At 41.0% G+C, this 25,241-nt stretch overlaps 1 protein-coding gene across 2 annotated transcripts in view; it reads right to left on the bottom strand.

The window, feature by feature from the left end:
* kalrna (kalirin RhoGEF kinase a) overlaps positions 1-25,241 on the bottom strand; it is a 219,025-nt gene that overhangs the window by 140,665 nt on the left and 53,119 nt on the right. For both annotated transcript variants that reach the window (XM_033613134.2, XM_033613126.2), the window contains exons 2-9: positions 19,712-19,786; positions 13,159-13,273; positions 9,851-10,043; positions 7,683-7,856; positions 7,473-7,556; positions 6,175-6,306; positions 4,910-5,032; positions 722-844 (exon numbers count right to left, since the gene is read on the bottom strand). In XM_033613134.2, coding sequence (XP_033469025.2) covers positions 722-844; positions 4,910-5,032; positions 6,175-6,306; positions 7,473-7,556; positions 7,683-7,856; positions 9,851-10,043; positions 13,159-13,273; positions 19,712-19,786 — 1,019 coding nt within the window. The remainder of the gene's footprint in view (positions 1-721; positions 845-4,909; positions 5,033-6,174; positions 6,307-7,472; positions 7,557-7,682; positions 7,857-9,850; positions 10,044-13,158; positions 13,274-19,711; positions 19,787-25,241) is intronic.

Consider the following 25,241-nt stretch of genomic DNA (forward strand, 5'->3'; position numbering starts at 1 on the left):
AATAAATATATCTACTAGTCTTAAGTTATATTTAGTGGTTACAAACTGGTGGGTCGCAGGTCCATTCTGAATGGACCACAGTTGACTTGCAAATGTGTCAAGTTTGTAAAAACACACTTTATTCTGAAGTACACTGAATTTCCGGCACAGAGCTTTTATTTTGAAGTGCAATTTCCTGCTGTAGAGTGAGAAACTAATGGACAGCTACTTAACAGAGACAGCAAACTAGCTTGACGACATGGCCAAACCAAGTGTGATGCTGAATGTATTAAACTGTGTGGACCTTCAACTAATGACGAGGGAGAAATCTGGACCAGCTGGGAACCACTGCTGTATAAAATAATGGACGTAGCCACTGTGATGTCACCCACTGGTTTGTGGTCTGATGTTTTGAGGATGAAACTGTGCCATGAAGCCTGGATGAAATGTTAAGTAGTCAGAGAGCAAAATTTAGTTTGAATATTTCACCATTTACCATTCACATAAAGTAAACATGCCGTAAGACTAAAAGTTACATAACCTACCTTTATTAAGGCAACTGGGTTGCCAGATCTTTTAAAGTAAGATCAACTTGTCTGATTTTACAGTGTACATTATTATATTCTGAGTGTATTTCATCACTTCAGGCAGATAAACAGGTTAGCGAGCACAGAGCCTGGCTGTGTGTGTGATCATGCTGGGCACCTCATGTGAGAATAATGACTTTAATAACTTGGGGTACCATGGAGTTCATGGCGAAGTGGTTGTGTTGAGTCTGCAGCTCCACGGCGTGTTGGTAACCTCGGCCAATCTCTGTGTGACTCTGCAGGAACACTTCCTTATTGTGGCTGATCCAGTCAAACATCTGCACACACACACACAGACATACACAGCAACACTAAGAACAGTGCAAACTATGTCACACATTTATTTTTGGATTCACTGCAAGCACAGAAAGCACTGCACTGGAACTGAAGGTTGCATTAGGAACAAATAGAAACCATGTGCGACAAGAGTGAAATAACATTTGATCAGTTTGAGAGGAGCTCTCTGACAGTGTTACAGCTTTTTGCTGTTGAAAGTTCTGGAAGAGCTCATGAGTGGACCTTGAGTTTAAATGTATTTGTCAAACTACTGTTTCCAAGATCATGAATGAACTTTCAAACTGAAATAAAACACTGAGGAATTTTCTCAGCGTGTAGAGAAGAAAGAATCTTATTTAATTACAAGACTCAATTACTGCCAGGTCCTACAGCCATGTTTTATTCTTTAAATACAAGCCTTTTTATGATGCATGTTTCTGCTGATTGTACTGAAGTTCATAACATTATGTCTAGCATTTTCCAGCAGCTGCTTTGACTAATCCTCTGTGTCTACAATAAGGTTGGTGAGTAAAACGCTGCCACTACAGAGAGAAACGGAGGCTGAAATGACATAAACACGACCCAGGCTGTAAACAAACAAAAGGAATATTCCTGTAAAAACATCTTCTTCTCTTGTTGGCTTTGTCTCTACGAGCTGATCAGTGTTCAGCCGAAGAGGCCGGGACAACCTTCACGCTTCCTCCTCCATCTCAATCAATCTCTGCAGACAGACGGAGGCCGGTTGTGGCGCCGTGTGGTTACCATGGATACCACATCATCTACACAGTCGCTCCTCCAGCAGTGATTTCCACAGAGCGGACACCTCGTCAGGTCTGACTGTTTCCCCGGCTCCACTGCGAGTGTTTCCCACAGTGTAAACTCATCCACACGCCCCCGCAGTTCCTCAGCGTGACAACACTGATGTGGACAAAACTGTTTTCTTTTATTTTTTCTCTCCAATTGCTCTACAGTAAATATTTACTGCTCCTGCATGTGGATTTCTGTGTGGAACAACGCACCAAGTCAGCTGGCACCCGTCTATGTTTGTATGTGTGAGTTTATGTGTGTGTTTGGGAGTACTCGCTGCACTCCCATCAACAACACTTAGGGTTTTACCAAACACATGCAGCTCTGTTGGCAACAGGCAGGGCTGCAGTTGACATGGTTTATCAGAATCAGAAATACTTCATTGATCCCCCCGAGGGGAAATGTGATTCCTTACAGTCACTCCGATGTAAAGAATAGAGAATTATAGGCAGTAAAAATAAGGGTATGAAATAGAAGTCTGTAAATAAAAGCAATAAAATAAAATAGAAATGAGAATGTTCATTAAAATAAAAAAAATAAGCAGAGGTGATGATATTATTAGACTGAAGGGGAAATCCTGATCTTGAAACTAGTCAATTGGGGGTTGTGACTCAAACATGTAACCACTTATTTATAGATGTGTCTTCCATAATGTCAGTCTAAGAAGTTGTAATTGACCCCTCGCTAAGCCCCGCCCTTTGTGATGGTCCAACAAGCTGTTGAAGTAAGCTTGGAGCCCACACTGTAACTAACAGCACTCCCTGAAGAAATATTATCATATTTTTGGAAACAGTGATTCCAGAGAGAAGCAGACAGAGGGGTCTACAGTCTGTGTTTGAAGGATATATCCAGGATGTCAAACTGACTCAGCAGCAACAACAGGTTAAAAAGACAAAGATAGTTAGAAGCTAAAGCCGAACTATAGGCTACAGATCACAGTGTAAAAGTGAACCACCACATCACTGCTGATCGCCACACAAGACAATGAATATAAAGGGAAACTTTGCTCATATTGAACCAGCTGTGTGGCATCGCAGTGTGTGCAGATGAACCATGTTTGGCCACCAGCACCCAGACCTCTGCCACCGGACGGGCAGGGATCTCCAGGGGAAGTCAAACAGCTGGTTGAATATTAGCAAAGTTTCCCTGCTTCCCTTCACTGGTTCCTGTACAGCAGGGTCGGTCTTTGTTTCACTGTTATAATCATTAAAAAGCAAAAGCAGCATGTGTATACATTCAGTAGGCTATATCTTCAGTAGCTAGCTAGCTAACCCTACACTTTTCAGGGTTTGATTTTGGTTTTGGAACAGGGAAGAAACGTGTATCTTTTTCCAACCTCTCCAGGTAACCAGTATCATTAATACACGACGTGCCCCAGACACAACATTTAGGTCCAAATCCACAAAACCAGCCTGAAAATGAAGGAAATCTGAAACGACTGCATTAAAGTCAATGGAGCACAGCTGTGCTGTTGTTATCAGACCCTGGTCTTGGTTCACCCACTATATCAGATTGGCTTCAAGGCCCTGTGCTGTTTCTGGGGGGCATTACCAGCCTGCACTGTGCAGTGTTGCTGGTGATCAATTCTGCACAGGCCTGGCTCATCCTGAATGAGCCTACTGTATGATTATCTGTGACGTATTATTTGGCGTTTACCGTACTTCCCCACAATTAGAGCAACTAGTGGGGGTAAAGGGGATGTAAAAACACTGGCAGGCAACTAAATGAAACATACCTTGAATAAAATGATAGATTTCTCTAAGTTTTAACACTGTTGGAACAATCTTTGGGATAATGTTAGAAAACATAAAGCAAGTCGTTTTAAGACATTTTAATGCAGAAATGTGACATATTATACCTTTAAAACTGTACATTATGTCATCAGGATATGTTGGTAATCATCAGGTCTGCAGATGTCAACAACCCCAGACATCAGTTTGCAGTCATCAGTGATCTCTGTAGGTATTATCTGTTCAGATGCTTCTCTTGGCTATAGAGTGGTGTTTACCCTAATAAAAGCATTCCTGAGGTTGCAATTACCTGTATTCCTTAAATGCCGGCCCCTTAACATCAGAGAGCGTGATCGTTTCCAAAAATAGCAACTTGGAATGAAACCAAAATAGTTTTCCATGTTGCTGTAAACAGGCTGGTATGATAATGATGAATGGAATCCAAGTTTTCAGTCACAACTGCAGCAAATCGCTTCACTGGTGAAACTGATTTTCCGCTGGCTTAGCTGATAACTGTGTTGCTCTGTTGAGATTATCAGGCAAATTCATTCACTTCACTAAAGAGTTTCCAGAGAAATTTATGGTGACACAGATGTGAAAAGGACAGAGACTGAAAAATAGTGTGAAACTGTTAAGGAGGACGGAAACTGGACAGAAGTTCAAATCCTGGATGAAGGTAAAGATTAACATACAGAGGAATGATGAAGAAATACTAGAAGAACTTCATCAAAATGAGAACTAAATATTTAGCAGAGCTTGTGATGATCAACAGGCTTGCTTATGATGGCTAACTCAACAATTTCAATGTGAATCACATCTCTGGGGATGCTTAATATTAAAAGCCTCCTGGGTCTGTGGAGAATGCATCACTAAGGGACCTTTACTATGAAGCAGCTGCAGGAATGCAACATGGAAGTGTTGAATTGGGCCGTTTTTGCGTTCCAATGCACCTCGTGTTTCTGCATTCTAGGCGCCTGCCGTTTTTGCTGGAGTGCTCTGAACTCCTCAGGTAAAAAGACTTCAACTCAGAGCAGGAAAACGTCCCACATCATCTGTTTTCCATCACCTTTTTCCCTTCGTCCAATCAGATGATTTGAGAGGTGGGCCTTCTGTGGTAGTCACGACAACAAGTTTACAGTTGGTAAACAATGGAGGTGAAACTGGTGGTAGCGGTTGCTGGATACCCAGAGCTATACGGCCCAACAATAGACAGCAGGTTATCAAACTGCCCCCGAGTCATCCTAAAATATGCCTGGACACGGCCATCATGGAGGAGAAGCTCCTTGATCAACTGGTGGTACTCCCCATGATCCACCCTGTAGTTGTAAGTGTAAGGACGTGATGGGATGGTTGCCTGGCAACAATAAAAAGGTCCAGCAAGCGTTTTTTTTACCTGTGGCATTCAATTTTTAAAGAAAAAGGCAGAGCGGTGCACGTTGCGTTCTGCAAACTGCAAACTTTGCTCGATATCCCACAGCCCTAGGGATAACCTCTGCTTCATGTAGTGATCTAACACTCAGTACGACTCACCTTCTCAGCATCCTGTTCAAACAGACGGAGCTGGAAGCACTGGTCTAGTTTCAGTTTCCTGACGTGCCACATCTGATGGAGATGTTGCCTCATGGAGTGGAGCTTATCCAGCAGACTGGCAACCTGGCGATAAGCATTAAGAATTAAGAATTGTTAGATGAAGTCTCTAATGACTGTCTTATCATTTTAGTGTTGACTTCAACTGGTTTGATTGTCTTCTTTAAAAATAAGCAAAGAAACATATCATTCATGGTTTGATAGTTAAAATAAAACATCTTAGGTATATTCTGTGATGGAGATGCCAATGAGTCATGCTTCATCAGTTTACATCATCAGTTTACAGCCACTGCTGCTATTTACTTTAAAAATCAATGACAGATGTGTTCTGTTTTGCTAAAGAGGTTTTTAAAGCTCATTTTTTAGAATTCATCACATCTATCCTTTGACATTCTGAGGTCTTTGAACTGCACCGGTGGGTCGAGTGAGATCAAGCATATCAAGTTTCTGTAACATTCCTTTGAATTGTCAATCCTTCACCAGTTGACATTTTTTTTCATATTAAATATAAATGCACATATAAAAATAAAATGCATTTTTCTGTATGTAATGTAGAGTGTATGTGTTCTTTCTCAACTTTTCCTGTGGAGTCCTTCAGCTAACGAGCCAGCATGCAGCAAGTACTTCTAATTAGCTCTAATGAGGGATGCTAACGAGCTGTGGGCCCTGACCAGCTGACGACAGCATGGGACGATGCGACTGACTTAATCATACATTATGAGATAGTGTGCTTTAAGTGTTGCTGTAACGGTGGAATATGTAGAATTTTGATTGGAGCATCTTCTAGTGAAATCAAAAGGATTCATTTTCATAATTGGTAACAGTGAGTGTTCTGTCCTGTATCACCTTGGCTCTGTTCATATTGTGTTTGGGATTTGCTGCCATACTTTCTAGTGACAGTAAATCTCCTTAATCCAGCAGGAAAATGAGTGTGAATGACTGTCAGTTTCCTCTGTATATCTGACAATAGGCCTGAAAGCATCTGCAGGTGAAGTTTAGAACAGAATTTCTTTCTTTTTTCTTTTTTTTTTTACAATTAAGAGGCCTTTAATCATTTTGTTGATGTTTCACCCTAGGCCTGTTTGGAGGCACTTTTCCCCAACTGGGAAAATTTGATCGTGGATCAAATATGATTTTTCAAGAGATGATATCAAGAGATTATTCAGCTTATCATCAGCCAGCCATATTCCCATCTGGAGTGACTTTACCTTGGGCACTAAACTCTGGAAGTCAGCAGAGCCTGAGATGCAGTTCCTCCCTGAAAAACCATCACTAGATCGGATACACTGCAGCAACCTTTGGCCTTCACGGTCCAACTCTTCCACTGGAGCCTTCAGCACCTACAGGAGCATATGAAAAAATATTTTAGTGCCTTAACATGATTCAGAGTTGTATGTTATGATGAGAAAACTATGATGTTTGACACAGAGGTCCACCAGCTTCAGGTACACAATGTAATTTTGCCAAGTAGGACATGCTACTGGATCAATAGTCCATACTGTGTTCTAGGACCAACATTGCAATCAACCAATCCCAGCCCTCTGACCTCATCAGTGTGCTGTTCCTGAGCTTGTTTCAAAATTCCTTTGTGCTTCTTCAGAGCTAAGCAAGTTTTCCAAATTGAAGTTAATACAGTCAAACAAAATCCTCAGTAACACTGAACAAAAAAACCTTTTATGCTACTGCAGGGTTAGCGAGTTAGCCTGCTAACTAGGTTGGCTATACTAACAAGAAACTTTCCAATAGGCTAGAATATTGTGTTTTGATGGTTCTGGATCAACAAACAAATTATCCAGGGTCACCATGGGAGTGATGGTCCTGAATCCACACGATTTTTTTAATCATGCAAAAAAAATAAGTGAGACAAATGTGTCCATCACAGCACTTTGCAACTGCAAAATTATATTATCCTTACTCTTAATGTTAATGAACGAAATTTTAGACTATTGGTGAGCATACTTGTTAGTGTCCCTCTTGAGAAGCAGTAGGGCAGGAAAAGAAAGACACACAATATAGAACAGTCTGTTACATTAGCATAGCCTACCAGCTTAGCAAGCCAACTCACTAATATTCTATTCTATTGGCAAGTTTACTCGTTCGCATAGCATACATATCAAGCTAACTCACTAATATTCTATTCTTTCGGCAAGTTTACTTGCTAACCCTAAAACAGCCTTAAAGATTTTTGTTCAGTGTTACTGGGGATTTTGTTTAATTGTATTAACTTCAATTTGAAAAACTAGTTTAGCTATGGAAGAAGCACAAAGAATTTTGAAAGAAGCACTGGAGCAGCAACTTGATGATGTCAGAGGGCTGTGATTTGTTGATTGCAATGTTGGTCCTGGAATGGGATGCGGGATGTTGATCCAGGAGCATGTCCTACTTGGCAAAATCATGTCATGCAGCTTCAGGTTAGGTTCAGCCCAGCTAGTGGAAATGCAACTAATTTTTTATTTCTTTAAATGGATCCAAAGTCTGTATCAGACAGGCCTGACAGCTGTCTCACCTTTTTCTTCAGCTGTGTGTGCTCATCTATCAACCGACGAGATCCCTCCACATCTGCAGGAAACTCCTTCTTGGACTGAAGCTCCTGCAACACACAGTACAACTTTCTCATGGTGGGATAAAAAGGTCTTTTAATCCTTCTAAACCATCCATCCATCCCTCCCTTGATCAAACATTCACTCATCTGCCCATTTATCTGCCTGTCCCCCACCTGCAGGTCTTCAAGTCTGGACAGTAGGTGAACAGCATTGGACATGAACTCCTCCAGAGAGACTCTCAGCTCCATCCACTCCTCATGGTTGTAGTCCAAAGAGCCTTCAAAGTCATCTGTCAGCTGGGAGGGATCCACCAGTTTGGCCAGACCTTCGACTGACACCATGCTGGTCTGGTACACACAAACAGACATTAAAGAGAAATTACAAAATGCATATTTGTTTTAGCAGTGACAAGTTATCAAGGTTTGTGTCATGTGTTCCAGTGACATCATGTTGGTCTGATATACACAGTAACAAAAGTAAATACACATAAATACCATCTGTAGACCACATGGTGAAATCAAGAAAATGGAAAGGCTTGGCACCGCTCAGTGTTTTAATAACTAAACCATGATACTTGATTCTGTTGACTGGAGCATTCATCTTATTTTAATGACTACCAGGCTGCAATTTACAGACCTTTGAGAGCTGACAATTGATGATGCCATAATAGGTGGTGGGCAATATGACCCTAAAATATCATGTTATTTCTGGGTATGGTCCTTAGTCATTCAAATGTCTGAAACAAACCATTTTAGCTGCTGAACTGGCTTACCCAAACCAGACAGTTTAAGCACAAAGATGGAGTTTTTCTTGTAGGCTTTCTCCCAGAATGCCCTTTCTGAAAGAAATCAATTCATTTTAACCCAATTTAACCAGTTCCACCTGCTAAAATGAACCGTTAGCTAAATTTAACCAGTTCTACCTGCTAAAATGAACACTTAGCTTAATTTAACCAGTTCCACCTTCTAAAATTATCCATTAGCTAAGTTTAACCGGTTCCACCTTCTAAAATGAACCATTAGCTAAATCTAACCAGTTCCAGCTTCTAAAATGTTCTGCTAGCTAAATTTAACCAGTCTGCTAAAGTGAACCATTAGCTAAATTTAACCAGTTTCACCTGCTAAAATTTACCGTTAGATAAATTTTACCTGTTCCAGCTTCTAAAATGAACTGTTAGCCAAATTTAACCAGTTCCACCTGATAAACTGAACCGTTAGCTATATCTAACCAGTTCCAGCTCCTAAAACAAACCGTTAGCTAAATTTAACCAGTTTCACCTGCTAATATTTACCGTTAGATAAATTTCACCTGTTTCACCTGCTAAACTGAAACGTTAGCCAAATTTAACCAGTTCCACCTGATAAACTGAACCGTTAGCTAAATCTAACCAGTTCCAGCTTCTAAAATGAACCCTTTGCTAAATTTAACCAGTTTCACCTGCTAAAATATACCGTTAGATAAATTTCACCTGTTTCACCTGCTAAACTGAAATGTTAGCCAAATTTAACCAGTTCCACCTAATAAAATGAACCGTTATCTGAATTTACGTTAACCAGTTCCATTGCTAAAATGAACCATGAGGTAAATGTAACCAGTCCCACCTACTAAAATGAATTGTTATCTTAACTTAACCAGTTTCTTACTCAACTAAAAAAAGAACTATAGCCACCTGCTAAACCAAACCATTACTGAACTACAGAGTTTTATTTTTGAAACTGAACCTTTAACTTAGCTAACTAGATCCAAACAGTATTGCTAACCTGAGCTGTTACTTCACCTAAACAAAACTCTCTATCTGCCAAATTGAAGTCATGGATGTGGGAGGTAGGGAAGCTGAGGGGGCCACAGCGCCCCTAAAATCAAGTGTAAATTTGTTTTTACCCTTCTTTATTTGGAAATACAGGTGTGGTAATAGTAACTTTGTTTTAACTGCAAAAGTAAACCACTAACCTGAACCAAATACTTTTAGCGGCTAAATTGAACTATTGGCTAACCTGGACCAAACAGCATTAGCTCATGTTAGCCGCCTACACACACATGCAAACACGGTAACATGTATAAAATCAGAAAATATTTAAATATTTTTTAAAAGATTGTCAGGGAAAAAAGATGTAATGATACTGTACACATAAAGTGCAAACTGGGGCTAACCTTAACCAACCAGATACAACACCAGCAGCAAGCAAACATTAAACATACTGAGATTTCTTTGAAGTTCACAGCCTCCTTCAGCACACAACCCTTTCATAGTGATCTAAGGTGAACGCTACTGCAGTCCAAAACCATGGTATCTGAAGTGAGACTATGTTGGATGAAAAACTCAAAGAAAACGAGGGCTTACCTCAAAGGAGAACTTTGCACTACCGAAGTTTGTCTTCTGTTTCTGCCAGAAGTTGTCTGGTTTGATGATGAGCGCCACACAGATCTCAGCTGGGAAAAACTCCTGCAGCGTCTTCAGCAGAGGCTTGATCAGCTCCCACTTAGAACCACGCATGTCGATGATGACGGTGAAACCACGTTTACATACATCCTCACTGAGAGGAGACACAGAACGGAGAACAATGCAAAGGGTTAGAAGAAATGGTAACTTGAAAATCCTAAACAAAGAAGTTAATTAATTATAATTAATTGCTTCCTTATCAGACTGTTACATAAGACGAATTAAAAGAAACCTTCAGTGAACTAGTCTAGTAGTCTGTACTGAACTACAGGGAACATGAGAGAGGTTACTGAAATTCAATTTTTTATTTATTTTTTCCAAATTTTTCAAAATGTGTCATTTGGTGAGCAAATTCAGAATTATTTCAAGACTAAATACACTGCTTCAGGACAGGAGGCATTACATGGGTGCTGATTTACAGTAAAACAACACTAGGGATTTAAACTGTGCATGTATCACTCTGCTTTACAGGTGTTCTGAGATGTTAATTACATTAACTGTTAATTAGCCAACATTAAGGGTTGTCACACCAAACTTGGCACTGCATTGAGGAACATCTTTCCTCAAATAACAGAGTTAAATAATGAATTGCTGTGAGGGAAGGACGAAGGGACGCAAAGAAGCCTGAATACTTCACTGTAAATCTCCAGATATGCTCACATGACATCAGAAAACGGAACATACTGATTGAGCTGTTAACTGATCAGCATCACACAATGCCACCAAAGCAACTGTCAATACACTCTTATTTCACTGGTCGCAAAGTAAGTAGACACTCGCAGACAAAGCCTACATAATACAGAGTAGCACCTGCGGTAACATTCAGACTTACATGAAGTAGCAAGGTAGTGTGCAAGAAGGATTATGTGTTGCTTTGCAATAGCCCAGTTCCGGTCCAGTTGCAGAAGCCAAATAAATCATTACATAAACAAACAATTCATAACCTGTTGCCGCTTTTGACTGTTAATATATGGAGCTTGTAGAACTGTTGCATAAAAGCAATATCACACTCGAGGTCGTGCTTTTGTACTGATTTCAGCACGGCTATGATTATCTTTTACGACGGAATCAAAGCCATGTTGATATACAGTACAACAGCACCCCCTCTCGAGTGATATTGCTTAGCTAAGCTTACTAACTGTGTCTCAATTCAGGGGCTGCAGCCTTCAAAGGCGGCATTTGAAGATCGATTTCATCACAGCAGCACGAACAAGGCTGTCCCATTTCGAAGGGTCCGTTAAATGCGGCCAAGATATGCAGCCCTGTTTCTTCGAATTTGGAGGATGCAACAGATGAATCCGTCATATCCCAACCTATCCCAAGATTCATTGAGCACCGGTGACAAAAGGGTTTTAGTGGAATATGGCGTCCCTACACCATTGGCAGCAGCAGCAGAGTTACACTTTTAAATGTACGTTTTTGTGTTTCAACTCACTCAAATAGTTAACAGTGCAAATGTTAAAAACAAACTGCCGTGACGTTAACATTAGTGATACTAACTGACATTGCTTGTTAGCTAGCTATCTAACGTTAGCTACTTGGAGCCTCCGCACGATTCACTCCATCTCGACATTACAACCTTTGACCGCAAAGCCTTCTCTTTCAAACTTAAGAGGTTCAGAGTTGACTGATATTTTACGTTAACAAGAAAAAAGTCCAATGACCGTAATAAACGTTTCAGTAGATTACACGACTAACTTGCTTATCTTGCTAACGTTACTTAAGTTGCTTTTATTTGTTGGTATGGCCTTATATTTACAGGGCACATATAACAGTGGTATTGATATAATGAGCTCTGCACAAAAATATAGTGTTTTGCGTAAACTGTAACTATGCCTTTAACACTGGATGCAAAACAAATGTCCCACATTTAGGCCTACATCACCTCATCAAACAAACATCCCACATTATTTACATCACCTCATCAAATTAAACTGAGGAATAATTTTGTTCTCATATGGTACAGATCAGAAATATATTAGTACCCTGACAGCAAGGGAAGTGTTGAAATACAAAATAAATGCATTATGAGGACACCAGAATGCCTTCCAGATGGTGATTCAGCTGTGCTTGTTGCATGTTAATTTATGTATAAATGTGGGTTGTATAAAGCATACGCAATATGTAAGTGTTTGTAAATATGTAAACAGATAAATCAGATAAAGGGGAAATTTTAAAAATAGGAGTCTATTACTGCAGTGTTAAGCTGAAGTTCAACAAAGTGTAGTGAAAATAACATTCACTGAACACGCGATAGGAAGACACAGATATTTCCTGTAACCAGGACCCGCTCTGAAACCAGTGCAGAGAGCCAGCTGTGTATACTGGAGTCTAATGGGCTCTAAATTCAGCTGCTGCTGATTGGAGAGTAAAAATATACCGAAATGACTTCACCTCCACACACAACCTCTATTAATATAAATTCAACAAAAGCACATCCATTATAGTCCGCCTCAGGGAAGCACAAACTCCACTTGTCGCCATGGAAACAGCAGCTCAATTAGCAGGAGGAATCAGAGCGGGGCTGATAGGGATCAAACGATACTACAGATTTTGGGCTAGTTTGATCCGATCATGCTGTGGTCTAGCCAGGTAAATGTGTTAACATGCACATGAGTCTCTGTTTGCAGCTACAAGTAGAGACGAGATTGAAAACACTGTCGCTGTTGTTGCATTCAAGGACACTGACATCTGATAATATAGTCTGGTTACTGAAAAGCCATATCTTGAATATCTTGCAAAAGGACATATTTGGAGAGTCACAGGGAGTGGTCCATGACCGATTGTTGATCTTTATTCTCTAGACCAGCTCATTCCTTGTTACATCCTCAGACTGTGATGAGGAGCAGCAGGAATAAATGGACTTGAAGTGAAGTGTGACTGACTCGCTGCTGTCTGCTGCAAACACTGCAGCTTTCATGCTGATGCAAATCAAATGCTGCTCTCAGTCTGCTGCTGTGATGGAGAAGAAAGGAACATTTGATTCCGCAGTGTGGACAGCTCTGAAGCACTCCACATGCACTTCACCCTGCACCTCTTCTGCCTAATAAGCCTAGTTCCCTCAGTGTTTTTGTCCTGAATATTAAGGTTGATAAAAAGGTAACAAAGTTGAGACTGACAAAAGATAATAACTGTAAACATGAAAAAATCTAATCAAAAAGAAAGAATACACATGCTTGTTTTATGTGTGTGTGTTTGCTTGTGTGTACCTGGGAACAGTAGACAGGTAGGTTACCAGCCTCCTCAGGTCTTCCTGTTTTATTCGGTCATGGTTACTCCTGGCAGGAAAAGTCAGGATTGGTCCTCCTCTTTTATCTCGCCCACCTGTTCATGCACACATACAAATAATGAATTTGATGTTTAATGTTGTCACAAACAGAATGTAGGTAGTATCTTGAAAAATCCTATTTTTATCAACACATTTCATATAAAAAAAACAAAAACAAGGAATTAAGCCTACTAATAGGTATTGTCTCTATAGCCAAAGCCTATATAGCTTATGGCTCTTGGCCATAGAACTCCACTGGCATTAAGAAACTGGGACATAGCCTATTCCCTCATTACAATGAATGTAGTAGCAGCAGTACCAGTGGTAGTAGTAGGAAAGTAGTGACAGTGGAAATAGTGGTTGCTGTAGCAGCAGAGACAGTAGCAGGCCTAGATGTGGCAGTTGCAGTAGCATCATCAGTGGCAGCAGTAGCAAAAGTAGTAGAAATAGTAGCAGCAGTAATAGTAATAGCGGCAGTAGTACTAGCAAGAGCAGCTGTAGTACTAGTAATAGTAGTAGTAGTAGTAGCAATGGTAATAGTAGTGGTAGTAGTACCAGCAGTAATAGCAGCAGTAGTAGCAATAAAATTAGTAGCAGTAGTAGTACCAATAGTGAGAGAATACAAGTATTGGCAGTACCGATATTTACAGTTGTAGAAGTAGTGGCAGTAACAGCAGAAATTATAGTAATAGCAGTGGTAATATTAGTAGCGGTGGTAGCAGGTAGAGGCAGAGGGAGCAGAAATGATCTCACCCTCTTAACATCACATTATGTTGTGGTGGCACTTATTGTGTTGAAATTACATGCACCATGGAAACAGTGCCAACAGACAGTCAATTAGGATCTGTTGTTTTGGCGGACACAAGAACTCCCTGGTTCAACATCATCAGACAACATAAGGTGGTTGATGTTGCTACCTAAGAGATAGTATAAAGAGCGAGAAAGTTGCGTTGGTTGACGGTTTGGGTGATAGATGACTCAACGAACACCAGGATTCCCCAGAGAGACTGCTGTTCATGTCTCGTGAAACTACAGGTCAACATGGACTTCTTTTAACGTAGCATACTTACGTTCTTTACATAGTTATATTTCTATTTTAACAGATAACTCAATCTTTTTCTAAACCTAACCAAGTAGTTTTAGTGTCTAAGCCCAACCACACTGCCCTGTACATAACAAATATATTAACCGAAAAGGCAATCTTTTTTTTTTTTTTTCTTTTTTTTCAAAATAGATCATATGCACGTTATTTTTGTCCTGCACTACAGGACATTTGAATGTACATTCAAATGAAAGATTAAGTACAGATTGCAAAATCAATGACATAACCATTCAAGACCTATAATTACAGGGCAGACACTATTCTACACTGCAACCACTGTCACTCCATTATCACCCAGTAGAGTGTATCAGTGTTAATCTGCACATTACTCTACACTAATACCCTTAATATCTCTGTATCTGTAACATAACTCCCATCACAGCTACATCAGCCAGTAAACACCCTTTCCAAAGGTTCCGAAAAGCCATCCGAAACACAGACTCTCGCTCTCCCTCTCTGTGATAAATTATGTGTGTAGAGATGTTTTGGTTAGATTAATGTAAGAAACACAAACCGCACTGTTTATAAAACTGCTACTCAGTCGTGGAAAATCGGTTGGCCTGTGTGTGTGTGTGTTTGAGTGTGTGATTTGGGAGGGAGCACGCTGCTGTAATCTAAGGAGGAATCTTGATGACAGATTGTTGTTGGCACTGTCTTGAACATGCTCTCTCTCTTCCTGTCTCACTTTCTGTCTCTAGGTCTCGCTCCCATTCTCACTCTGTAATGCAGAGTTACTCTTTCGCTGGTAAACATTACTACAATCAGGGAAGAAACAACCAGTATTACATAACGTGAAAAACAGCGGTAAAATATTTGCCTTCTATCAAACAGAATTGTCGACTCATTAGAGAACAATTACACCCAAATCAGCGATCTCAAACTCAGTGGAGTGGGCAGATTCAAAGGTCTGGACCCAGGCAACTTCAATATTGTACCCTAATGCCATCAACTACAAATTACTCCATTTCAATGCTGCAGCATGAGCCTGCAGTGCAATATACAAAGGTATTAATATTTTTCTAGAACCTTATTGGTTGAAAATGTAGTGGACATTAGTGCCCAATTTGAAGAAATTCCCTGAAGACCTTCCTGAGAAATTGTGTTTATGAGAATGGGATGGATGTGAGGTCACAGTGACCTTGACCTTTGACCACAACAATCTAATCGGTTCCTCCTGTGGATGCTTTTGCAAAATTTGAGATAATTACCTCAAGGCTTTCCTGAGACACTACATTCATGAGAAAAGGACAGATGGAAAAATGTTTATGAAAAATGTTATAATGTAAATGTTATAAAATGTTCATAAGCATGGGTCAAAGTTTCTCCCATCAAGTCTGTTTTTATGTAATCTCTCAAGACAGATTCTGCAATTTACATTGGATTTCCAGATTGGTTTATATGAATCACAACTTCTTTATAGAAAGTGGCGTACACCTCTTTCAGGCCTTGTTTTGTGCATACACAATGTTTACAAATGAGAACCCTGGTGAGACCAGAACCTGGACCTGAGCAGAGCCAGGTCAAATTTGCATTCAGTCAAATCACATCTGGATAGGGTGCTGCACAGCATTCTACCATGCAATAGGACATGCTGTTGCCATGGGCCTTTGGTCTGTGCTTCAACAGATGTAATACCTGAGTTGATCCATGCTGACTTGCTCCTAGGTTTCATTATCATTAACGTAGGGTACTGTTCAGATAAAATTGCATTTCGGTTTTTGTCAGATTTATTTTGAACCATTCTGACTGTAATTGTGTCCCCTTCTGATCAGGTCTCTGATTCTGAAGTAATGTAAATGTGTTAGATTCAGCAACCTGGTCTCACAGAAATATGTGAAATGACCACGTCCTCCTAACATCACATTACATGGTGGTGGTACTTACTGTATAGAAATCACATGCACCACGGAAACAGTGCCAATGGAAAGTCAATTAGGATCCTTTGTTTTGGTCGACACAAGACTTCCCTGGTTCAACAACGTCAGACAACATGCGGTGGTTAATGTTACAACCCAACAGATAGTGTAAAAATTGAGAAAGTCTGCATTGGGAGAAGGTCAGGGTGGTAGATGGCTCAACGAACACCAGACTTTCCCCTGAAAGACTGCTGTTTGTGTCTCGTGTGAAAATACGAGTCAACGTGGACTCCGTTAAACTTACATGCTTTACATAGTCACATCACAATTTTAATGGAGAACTAAATCCTTTTCTAAACCTAACCTAGTAGTTTTAGTACCCAAACCCAGCCATGCTGCCCTGTACGTAACCAACAGTTATTCTGACCGAAAACATCTTTTTTTAAACCTCACCAAGTAGTTTTGGTGCCTAAACCCAACTGTGCTGCCTCTGCAAAATTTCAACACAATACGTGTCACCACCATGTAATGTCGTGTTCAGAAGCCGTGGTCATTTCACATGAGAAATGTGAAACGACCACGGCTTCTGAACACGACATTACGTGGTGAGAAGCCGTGGTCGTTTCACATTTGCCATGAGATCATGTTGGGCTTCAGGGAGGTTTTTCCCTGGGTCTGTTTTAGATCCAGTCTGATATGTTGGACTCATGAAGGCCTCAACAGCAGAGCTGAGAATACAAATAAAGTGATGGAAGTTTGGAAACAAAAGCACAAAAACACTGGAGCATATGTTCATTGGTACTTTTATATTTTTAGCACTCTGTGCTTGGATTGTTCACAGTTCACAGCTGCTGTTAAAGTGGAAGAAAATTAGAATAGATTTTCTAAATTTTGGGGGAATAATATTTTTCCAAGGTCATCTGATGTTACATCTTGTTTGTTCAGAATTAAAATACATCACATCGCTGAGTGTTTGTGAGTGTGATGGCCTGTGGAGTGGAACAGCTCATGTGTCTGCTTTCTCTGCTTGTTTTGGCACACAGTGAGCTGCAGCGCCTGCCAGAGGGGAGAAGTTCACATAAGTCACGTCCAGGGTGTGAAGGGCCTATGACGATCTTCCCTGCCCGCTTCCTGTCTCAGGAGGTGTGTAAGTCGGGGTGCTAACCAATGATCTTTTCTGCAGTCCTGAAGGCTTCCATGCCTGACAAAGTCCTGTTTAGTATGAGTGGGATCACTGAGGGGGGCTCCTCCTGGAGTCCACTGTTATATCCATGAGAGTGTTCAGCTACAAGTTGTTGTGACTACACTTGAGGCCCAGCTGTATAACTTCCCATCTGTATGCAGACTTGTCACAATTCTGGATAAGACCGTGGACCTTGAGGAGTTTGACAGAGCAGGTCCACAAACCAACAGGAGGAATACTGACAGGTTAACATACCTGGGGTTGTATTCACAAAACATCCAAAGGCTAACAGTAGCACCAAGCTGGTTGAGTTATGAGAAACTCCTAAAAATAAAGGCTGTGTCATTTCTAACTTTGAGTGTCCTAAGATTTTTAAGAGTAATTCACAAGGCCTTTGGCTCTCAGGGTGCTTTCAGACCTAGAGTTGTTTTGCTTTGGTCCGAATCAGGGACTCATTTGTTCCAAAGTTGTATAATTGCCTAGAGTTGGTTCGTGTTCTCACGGCAGCATTTACAAGTGGACCAGATCAAATGCCTTGTGTGAAAAAGCTGCTCTTGATTGGTCAGAATTTCCATGTGGGAAAAATCCAGGAAGTAAAACGTTGAAGAAGAGTACACTTGCAAGATAAATGTGACACTTTCTAATGTCACAATGGAAGGACAACTACGCAGGTTGATTTTAGCGCTGCTCATCGTGGACTATATTGCTGTCATTGTTCATTTTAGTCAAACCATACAGTTTGAAAACGAGGCGCGGCTCCAACTAGAAAACAATGCTTCGATGCACTGGATGCAGTACAGGAGGGGGCACACATTAATAATCCTCTAGGACGGTAACATGCTCATGTTTCAAGAAGGTCGCAGTCCGGCTGTTTTGGTGCGCACCTGAGTGTGATTGCTGTGTTCACACCTGCCCAAATGAACCACACTTAGGGGCAAACAAACTTGAACCGAACCAAACAGGGCAGGTGTGAAAGCACCCTAAAAGAAGGTTATACGTTTGAGAGAGGTTAGAGGACTCCTAAGTAACTGAGAACAGTCAGCTGCTGTAGGTAATGTGCCTTGTCAGTCAGTGTTTTTCTAAATAATATAACAATGACGTTAACAGCACATGTAAAAGTAGTCACAACTGCACTACTATATCTGTAACTAAAAATCTGTATTTAGTGGTAATGAATATCCATCAGTATGAATTATTAGTCAAACCCAAATGTAATGTATCACAGTAATGTAATGTTGAACAAATGAAGCTGGTTTCATGGCTACAGCTGAATTTCCAGGCAAAATTAGTTGTATGCAGTCTGAAAACATTGGTATTACAAAACATTAGTCTGCTACGTAAGCAGGAAAGGAGGCAAAAAGGGTCTAAATCGCAACGCACAAGTTGAAGGAGCTGATGGACGTACGTATGATTACATGTGACAAACACACTGATTGATTGATGTAGAACTACCCTATTGTCTACTTGCACAATGTAGGGGGGTCGCAGGTTCAAGTCCCAATACAGACCAAATATGGAGCGTGGACTGGTAGCTGGAGAAGTGCCAGTTTTCCTCCTGGGCACTGCTGAGGTGCCCTTGAGCAATGCACTGGACCCCGAACTGCTCGAGGCGCCAGTCCAAGGAAGCCCCCTCACTCTGACATGTCTCCTTTTTATACATGTATAGGTCCTGTTTGTGCATTTGTGTGTATTTCAGGTCTGCGTGTATATCACTGTGTAACAGACTGGAAAAATTTAATTTCCCCTCTGGGATTAATAAAGTATATCTTCTTCTTCTTTTTATTAGCGTACAAAGCTAACAGTGAAAAGTGTCTGTTTACTTCGTGTTAACTCCACAGTAACGTTACCTTTGCCTCAAACCTTTGGGATCACAGTGCTTTGTCGTAGTGTTTCGACCATTTTGATATTCATCATGGGGTCTTAGATAACCATTAGCTAATTACACAGTGTAGCACCAATGCTAGAGCCATAATTCCTGAGCTTTGCTAACGCTATGTTGCTATCGGTCTTTTTCACACTTAGAGCCTGGAAGAGCTGCCAAAAATATTAAGTGACTGACTCAGTTCTTCACTAAAAGCTGCTCTCAGCAGTTTTGTGAAGAGCTCTTGGGAGGAAATTCCAAGTTAGGAACATTTAACACAACTCAGGAGGACACCTTTTGATAAGATCCTTTGTGAACGCAGCCCCTGGAGCTCTGCCCAACTTTCTGATGCACTTTGATAAACAGCAGGTTTGTATGACCTCAGCGACTTGGACGTGATCTCAAACAATTCTAGGATACAGTATACGGCCTCGGATTCCTGTCTCGGACTGAGGGTTTGGTGATTTAACGACAACAGTGGGTGACACTCACCTGACACAAAGGCAACTTTCTCCTTCAGCACAGGAAGAACATCAGACGCCTTGATGCCTTCAGTCCTCAGTGACCCTGGGGAGACACACAGAGAGAAACAGTCAGTCGGTGGAGCTTTTAGTATTAATCCCATTATCAGATCAACATTCCTGTGAGAAAGAACACACCCACACACATCAAGCTTTTACAGTTTTCTGTGTGTGTGCTCTGATTCTTTTGTCTTTAACATACTGCTAACAGTCTCCTTGGCATTGAAAGCGTTTTACACCGTTCAGTGGAAGTATTAGCAGTAGACTGTAATGGAAGTATTTTTCTATTCACTCAACAGAATTCATCTTCATTCTTTCATCCTTTTTAATGTCTTCATATCTTTATGATTTCATTCCCCTGCTCTTGTTCTCTTTCCTTCCCCCTCTGTTCATCTGGACATCCGTCTGTCATGTTATGAAATCTCTCTCTACACCCTCACCTCTCTATCTCTCTTTCTCTCAGTGGAAAACAAGCCCAAATGTCCATGTCCTGCTGTGTGTGTGTGTGCATGTGATACACTGTCCTGGCTACAAACACACACCGCACACACACCACACACACACACATACCAAGAACATTCCATGGCGAGATTGCTAAGTCGGCAAAATCTATCTGAGGACACAGAGAGAGGGAGAGAAAAGTCAATTCCATACTTTAAAGCGCTGACATCAACACAAACCTGTTTTATATTCATGATATATCAAAAAAGGACACAAACAAGAGGCTGAAGGGGGCATTTGCAGTTTGGAAACACGTACAAGAATTTACGTTTTAACCTGTGTTTTTATTGACAAATTTCAAATCCATCCTGGGTGATCTGATCCCAAGTGAACCGCTTTTAACCAAAGTGTGACTGACGCACTGGGATCACATCGCTCAGCCACATTCAGAGGTCGTTCTTGACACACGTGACCAAGCAGAGCCGTCCACAATTTAGCGACGAGGCGATTAGTCACAATCACTGATGTCGTTCAAGGTTAATGATCTAATTGATCAGTTTTATGTCGGCTCACGTAACGGAGTGCCAACAGTTTACAGAAATAGTATTGATTTAAACCTGATGAAGCAGTTTAACCTACACTACAGACAGATCCAGGCGCAGGTGGCTCTACTGTATTTAAAGGAATATACCACTGTTTTTGCTTAGTTTGGTTAAGTTTAGTTTATTTGCACATACATGTAGGAAATACAGGAAATAGAAATTAAAAGTTTAAACATTGTGCACGAGAGGTTAGCAGCTGAAAATGGCTTATGAAGATGTCTCCCTTATTAATAACAACAATCATACAAAAAAGGAAAAGGATAAAAACTGTTAAAGATGTACAATTTAGAAGGTTGTTCCAAAGCTCAGCTACTTAATCACAAATGTTTTGCACATTTATGCTACATATTGTAGCCAAAAATAATGTCAACGTGGTTTTTAAATGTATTTCAACAGCAGCTGGCGGATTGCTGTCATTACACCCTGGTGACATTTGCAGGTACCTTTACATGCTGTTTAATGTGCTGCAGCTAATTAGCTATCCAGACGGCAAACGGATGCCAAGTGTGAACTGGATATTAACCTGGAATGGACCCAACTAGTCCTACACACACTCTGAATAGATTTGAGATAGCTAACGATGCGCGTAATCGCCACGGGGCATCAGGGGACACATTTCCACCAATGTATGACGGAGGGCAACTAGACCCCCCTCCAACAGTGGTCATTCATCGACACAGTTTCAAGCTCATACTCCTCTGTGTTTAATTACACTCTAACAGGGGAAGGCAGCATTTATTGTGCCAAGCTATTGGGGTACCACAAAAGAAATAGGGTTAGACCGATATGGATTTTTTAGGGCCAATGCCGATACCAATTTTTTTCCGTCACCCTTAGCCGATGACCGATTATGGACTGCCGATTTTCTTGAGCCGATATTTGGGGCCGATACTGCTTTTGCTCCCTCAATTTACATCAAAAAAATGACACAATGATAACAAATATTACAGGTCTCAAGTTTAAAATAAGAAACATTTATTGAACAGTAAAAAATACTAAAACAAGATGGAAAGTTGAGGTAGAACAGGTAGAATATTATTATTATTATTATACATTCAAATAAAAAAAAGAGTTCAGTGCTCTTAAATCTTCCAGTAATGTCTTTATAAAATAAACAAATATTTAAGCTGAAGCATAAATAAAACAACAACTACTGTACACAGTAGGATTTGCTGCATGTGCGCTGCAGGGTCTTCCGGCAACACAGAGCTGCCCGTGGATGCCTGTCTGTAAATCATGCCAGGGAAAAATAAATCCGCGAACCCACGTGCGTATTGGCCGATGCCGATACAAGTAAAAAACTCAAATATCGGCCCGATATATCAGCCAGCCGATGTATCGGTCTATCCTTAAAAAGAAACAAAAGAAGGAGATACTCCACACGTGTGTGTGTGTATATGTGTGAGAGAAAACAGAGCAGAGGCAAAAGACGCAGATATGAAGTGGACTGATGAGATGCAAGATCAAAGTGAGCCCCAAGACACTGCATTGGGGCGTTTTATTATTAGGCACAACTCATTCAAGGATGATTGCCCCCCTCCACTCCCCTGCCAGTCAGCTTTCACATTAGTCATGTTGTTCCATACCTGAGTACACTTTCTCATCATCCGCGTGACATTTTGCATGTGCTAAAGTTTAGAAAAGGATGCCTAAGATGAGACCTCTGTTCTGGGCAGCAGGGTAAAGCTCTGCTCCTGGCCGAAGAGGAACCACAGAGCTTCCCACCTTCTTATAGAGCTCTGACTCAAGGTCAAAGGCGGCAGCAAAGTTGGATCTCGGTCTTTTCACAGTGGGCTGCACTGACATCTCGTGTACAGGCATCAGTATTAAAACCTGACTGTTTCGTAAGCAGTTAAAACTCCTTGTGGTCATGTTACATAGCAGTTTGCTTCTGTGTTTTCATGGGCAGGTGTTCACACCTGATGAGTATTGTACGGGAACCTTTTCAGGCCGTAGTGTTTATGGCTGGCCCTGACTAAGTATTTTCCTAGTAGACCAATAGTCACCATTTAGGTCCATTAGTCGACTAGTCGTCCGCATGTTTACAATATTAATGTAATTATTAAATGATATATTTTGGTGGTTTGAGGTGAAGGTGTGAGAAAGAATAGTATCAGTAACATTGTTAACACTGTGCTACATTACAGAGAAATACAAAACCGTACTAATGAACCTTCATTAATACAGGCCTATACTTTATCTACAAGTGCACGTCACACACTGAGCGAGCCGCCTGTTAATGACGCTGTGGGCTAATGGGCATGTAGCTACTTCCATGTTTCAGATGATACGTCATGTTTGTAGTCGACCAATGAAGATGAGTTTACATATCACCTTGGGTTCGTCCTTCACCTTCTCAAAATGATCCCACACTTTGGATTTCCTGCCCGACATGTTATTAACTAGCCTGTGGAATAACCGCAGGTACCAGCCCTGGAAATTAACCTGACTCCTGTCTGACTGCTGAGCGTGGACACTTCCTGTGTCTGTCCTTTCAAATTAAATTCCCACATGGTCCAGTCATATAGGTTTTGATTTATTTTGACAAGGCACAGCTGCTGATAGAGTTTCATGTTTGTTTGTTTGTTTGTTTTTCTGCGACTATGCAACCAATGAAGTCTTGCCAACTCATGACCTTTCTGGTGGACTAGCGTTTGGTCGACTATTAGGGGGCAGCCCTAGTAATGTTCACACTAATCAAATGAACTGGACTCTGGGGTCCAGTGTACTCGTATTCGGGCATGGGTCCCTGATGAGAAAGCCAGCTTACTTGAACAACACTTGCATAACAATATTGTTGGCAGCACATTGTGTTGTATTGAAATTCATTATCTCAGTCTGTCTGGGGCGAGAAAAAAAAAAAAAGACTGTAGCCCATGGCGAGCAGCCAACCTCCAAACCACTAGCTGTTGTCCTGAGGTGCCTGTCTCTCTTGGGTTACTTGTTTCACTCAAACTAACATTGGTGATTGATAGCCAGGATCATTAAGGTGGTTATAACCTGCCTCTGTTAACACTGAGGTTTCCAGCTACAAGCGACAGAGGCCAGTTAACCGCTGCGATACAAGCCTCAAAATCAGGAACATGAATGAAGTATTGAGCTGAGATAAAACAACCCACAGAGTGTGCGCTGTCTGTGCACATTTGGATACAAATAGGTACAGACGCACCCTCATCTCTCACACCAGTAGAGCTTTATTTGAGTGTAGTGATGGTTATTTATTACCTGATATTACATATAGTACATCTTAAGCCTGCAGACACAAGCACTGTACCTACAGTCAGCTCCCCTTTCAGACTCTATTTAGACACACTATTTAGCCAGTGTCTGTTCACTTTGACTGATATTGTTAATTAATGGATCTACAAAACCACAAAAAGCTGTCTCAGCTAACATGCGGTTTCTTCTAACAGACAATTTTACAACGTTCCTCTGTGATGCAGACGCTGGCTGGACACCGGAGCTGAAACCCGCCCACAACAGATGAGTCTGTATTTATGTCTTTATATTAAAATTGAAATGATTTGCATAGAAAAACAGTTTGTGTTCCAGGAAATGAAGGAAAGAACAGAGAGAAGAGCACACTGCCAACATCAACAGCCTTTTCTCTTACAGCGTAATACACACAGTAGAGGAAGTGTGTGTGTGTGTGTGTGTGTGTGTGTGTGTGTGTGTGTGTGGATGGTCCGGTGAGTGAGTGAGACTCATTTGTGCATTACTGTTGAGAGGAAACAGCTTTTGTCATTTCAACACACACAGGAAGTTGTCAGTCTTGTCTCTGGACACACACACCCTTTCTACTTTCGTATGACAGGAAAGTAATGGTGAGTCAGAGTTGGGCTTGGCTGTGATTCTGCGGTGTTCTCTGCTCACCAAAGGAGGTTTTGTTCCTGCATGGAACCATAAAGGCTTAGGAGCCGTACACATGCCGCATTATTTGCACCCTCAAATTCATTGAGACATGTGCTTGTTTTTCCCACGGAAAATATTTTTGGCCTAGTACACACTTATAAACAGTGCCTGGAAGATCAGCTTTCTAGTAAGGAGGCTACGATACGATGCTGGTTATGATCGTTCGAGAGTAGCGCCCAGTGCCCAACCTTGACTTTTCCAGGCGGTTAAAGACATAGCATGTGTACGCCCCCTTACAGAACTCCTCTGAGGTAATCATGATATAACTGTGAAGATGATAGGGTTCAGTTTTTGTTTACGGGCTTTCACATCATGATCGTGAAAATGCCGTGTGCTGAATCCACTTTATCACAATTTGGGAGGCTGTAGATTGTGGTGCTGTTTTCTACTGCATTACAACAAGAACTGTTTCATATATTTTGTCCACTCCTCTACATTAAAGAAGGCAGACTTTCTATCAAATTAATTCTATGTTTATTAGGAAAAAATAAATGTGGAGGTATTAACATCACAATGAAAATACTTTTGTTTCAATACAGGTATTCT

The sequence above is a fragment of the Epinephelus lanceolatus genome, chromosome 14 (assembly GCF_041903045.1).
Source record: "Epinephelus lanceolatus isolate andai-2023 chromosome 14, ASM4190304v1, whole genome shotgun sequence".
Lineage (NCBI taxonomy): Eukaryota > Metazoa > Chordata > Actinopteri > Perciformes > Serranidae > Epinephelus > Epinephelus lanceolatus.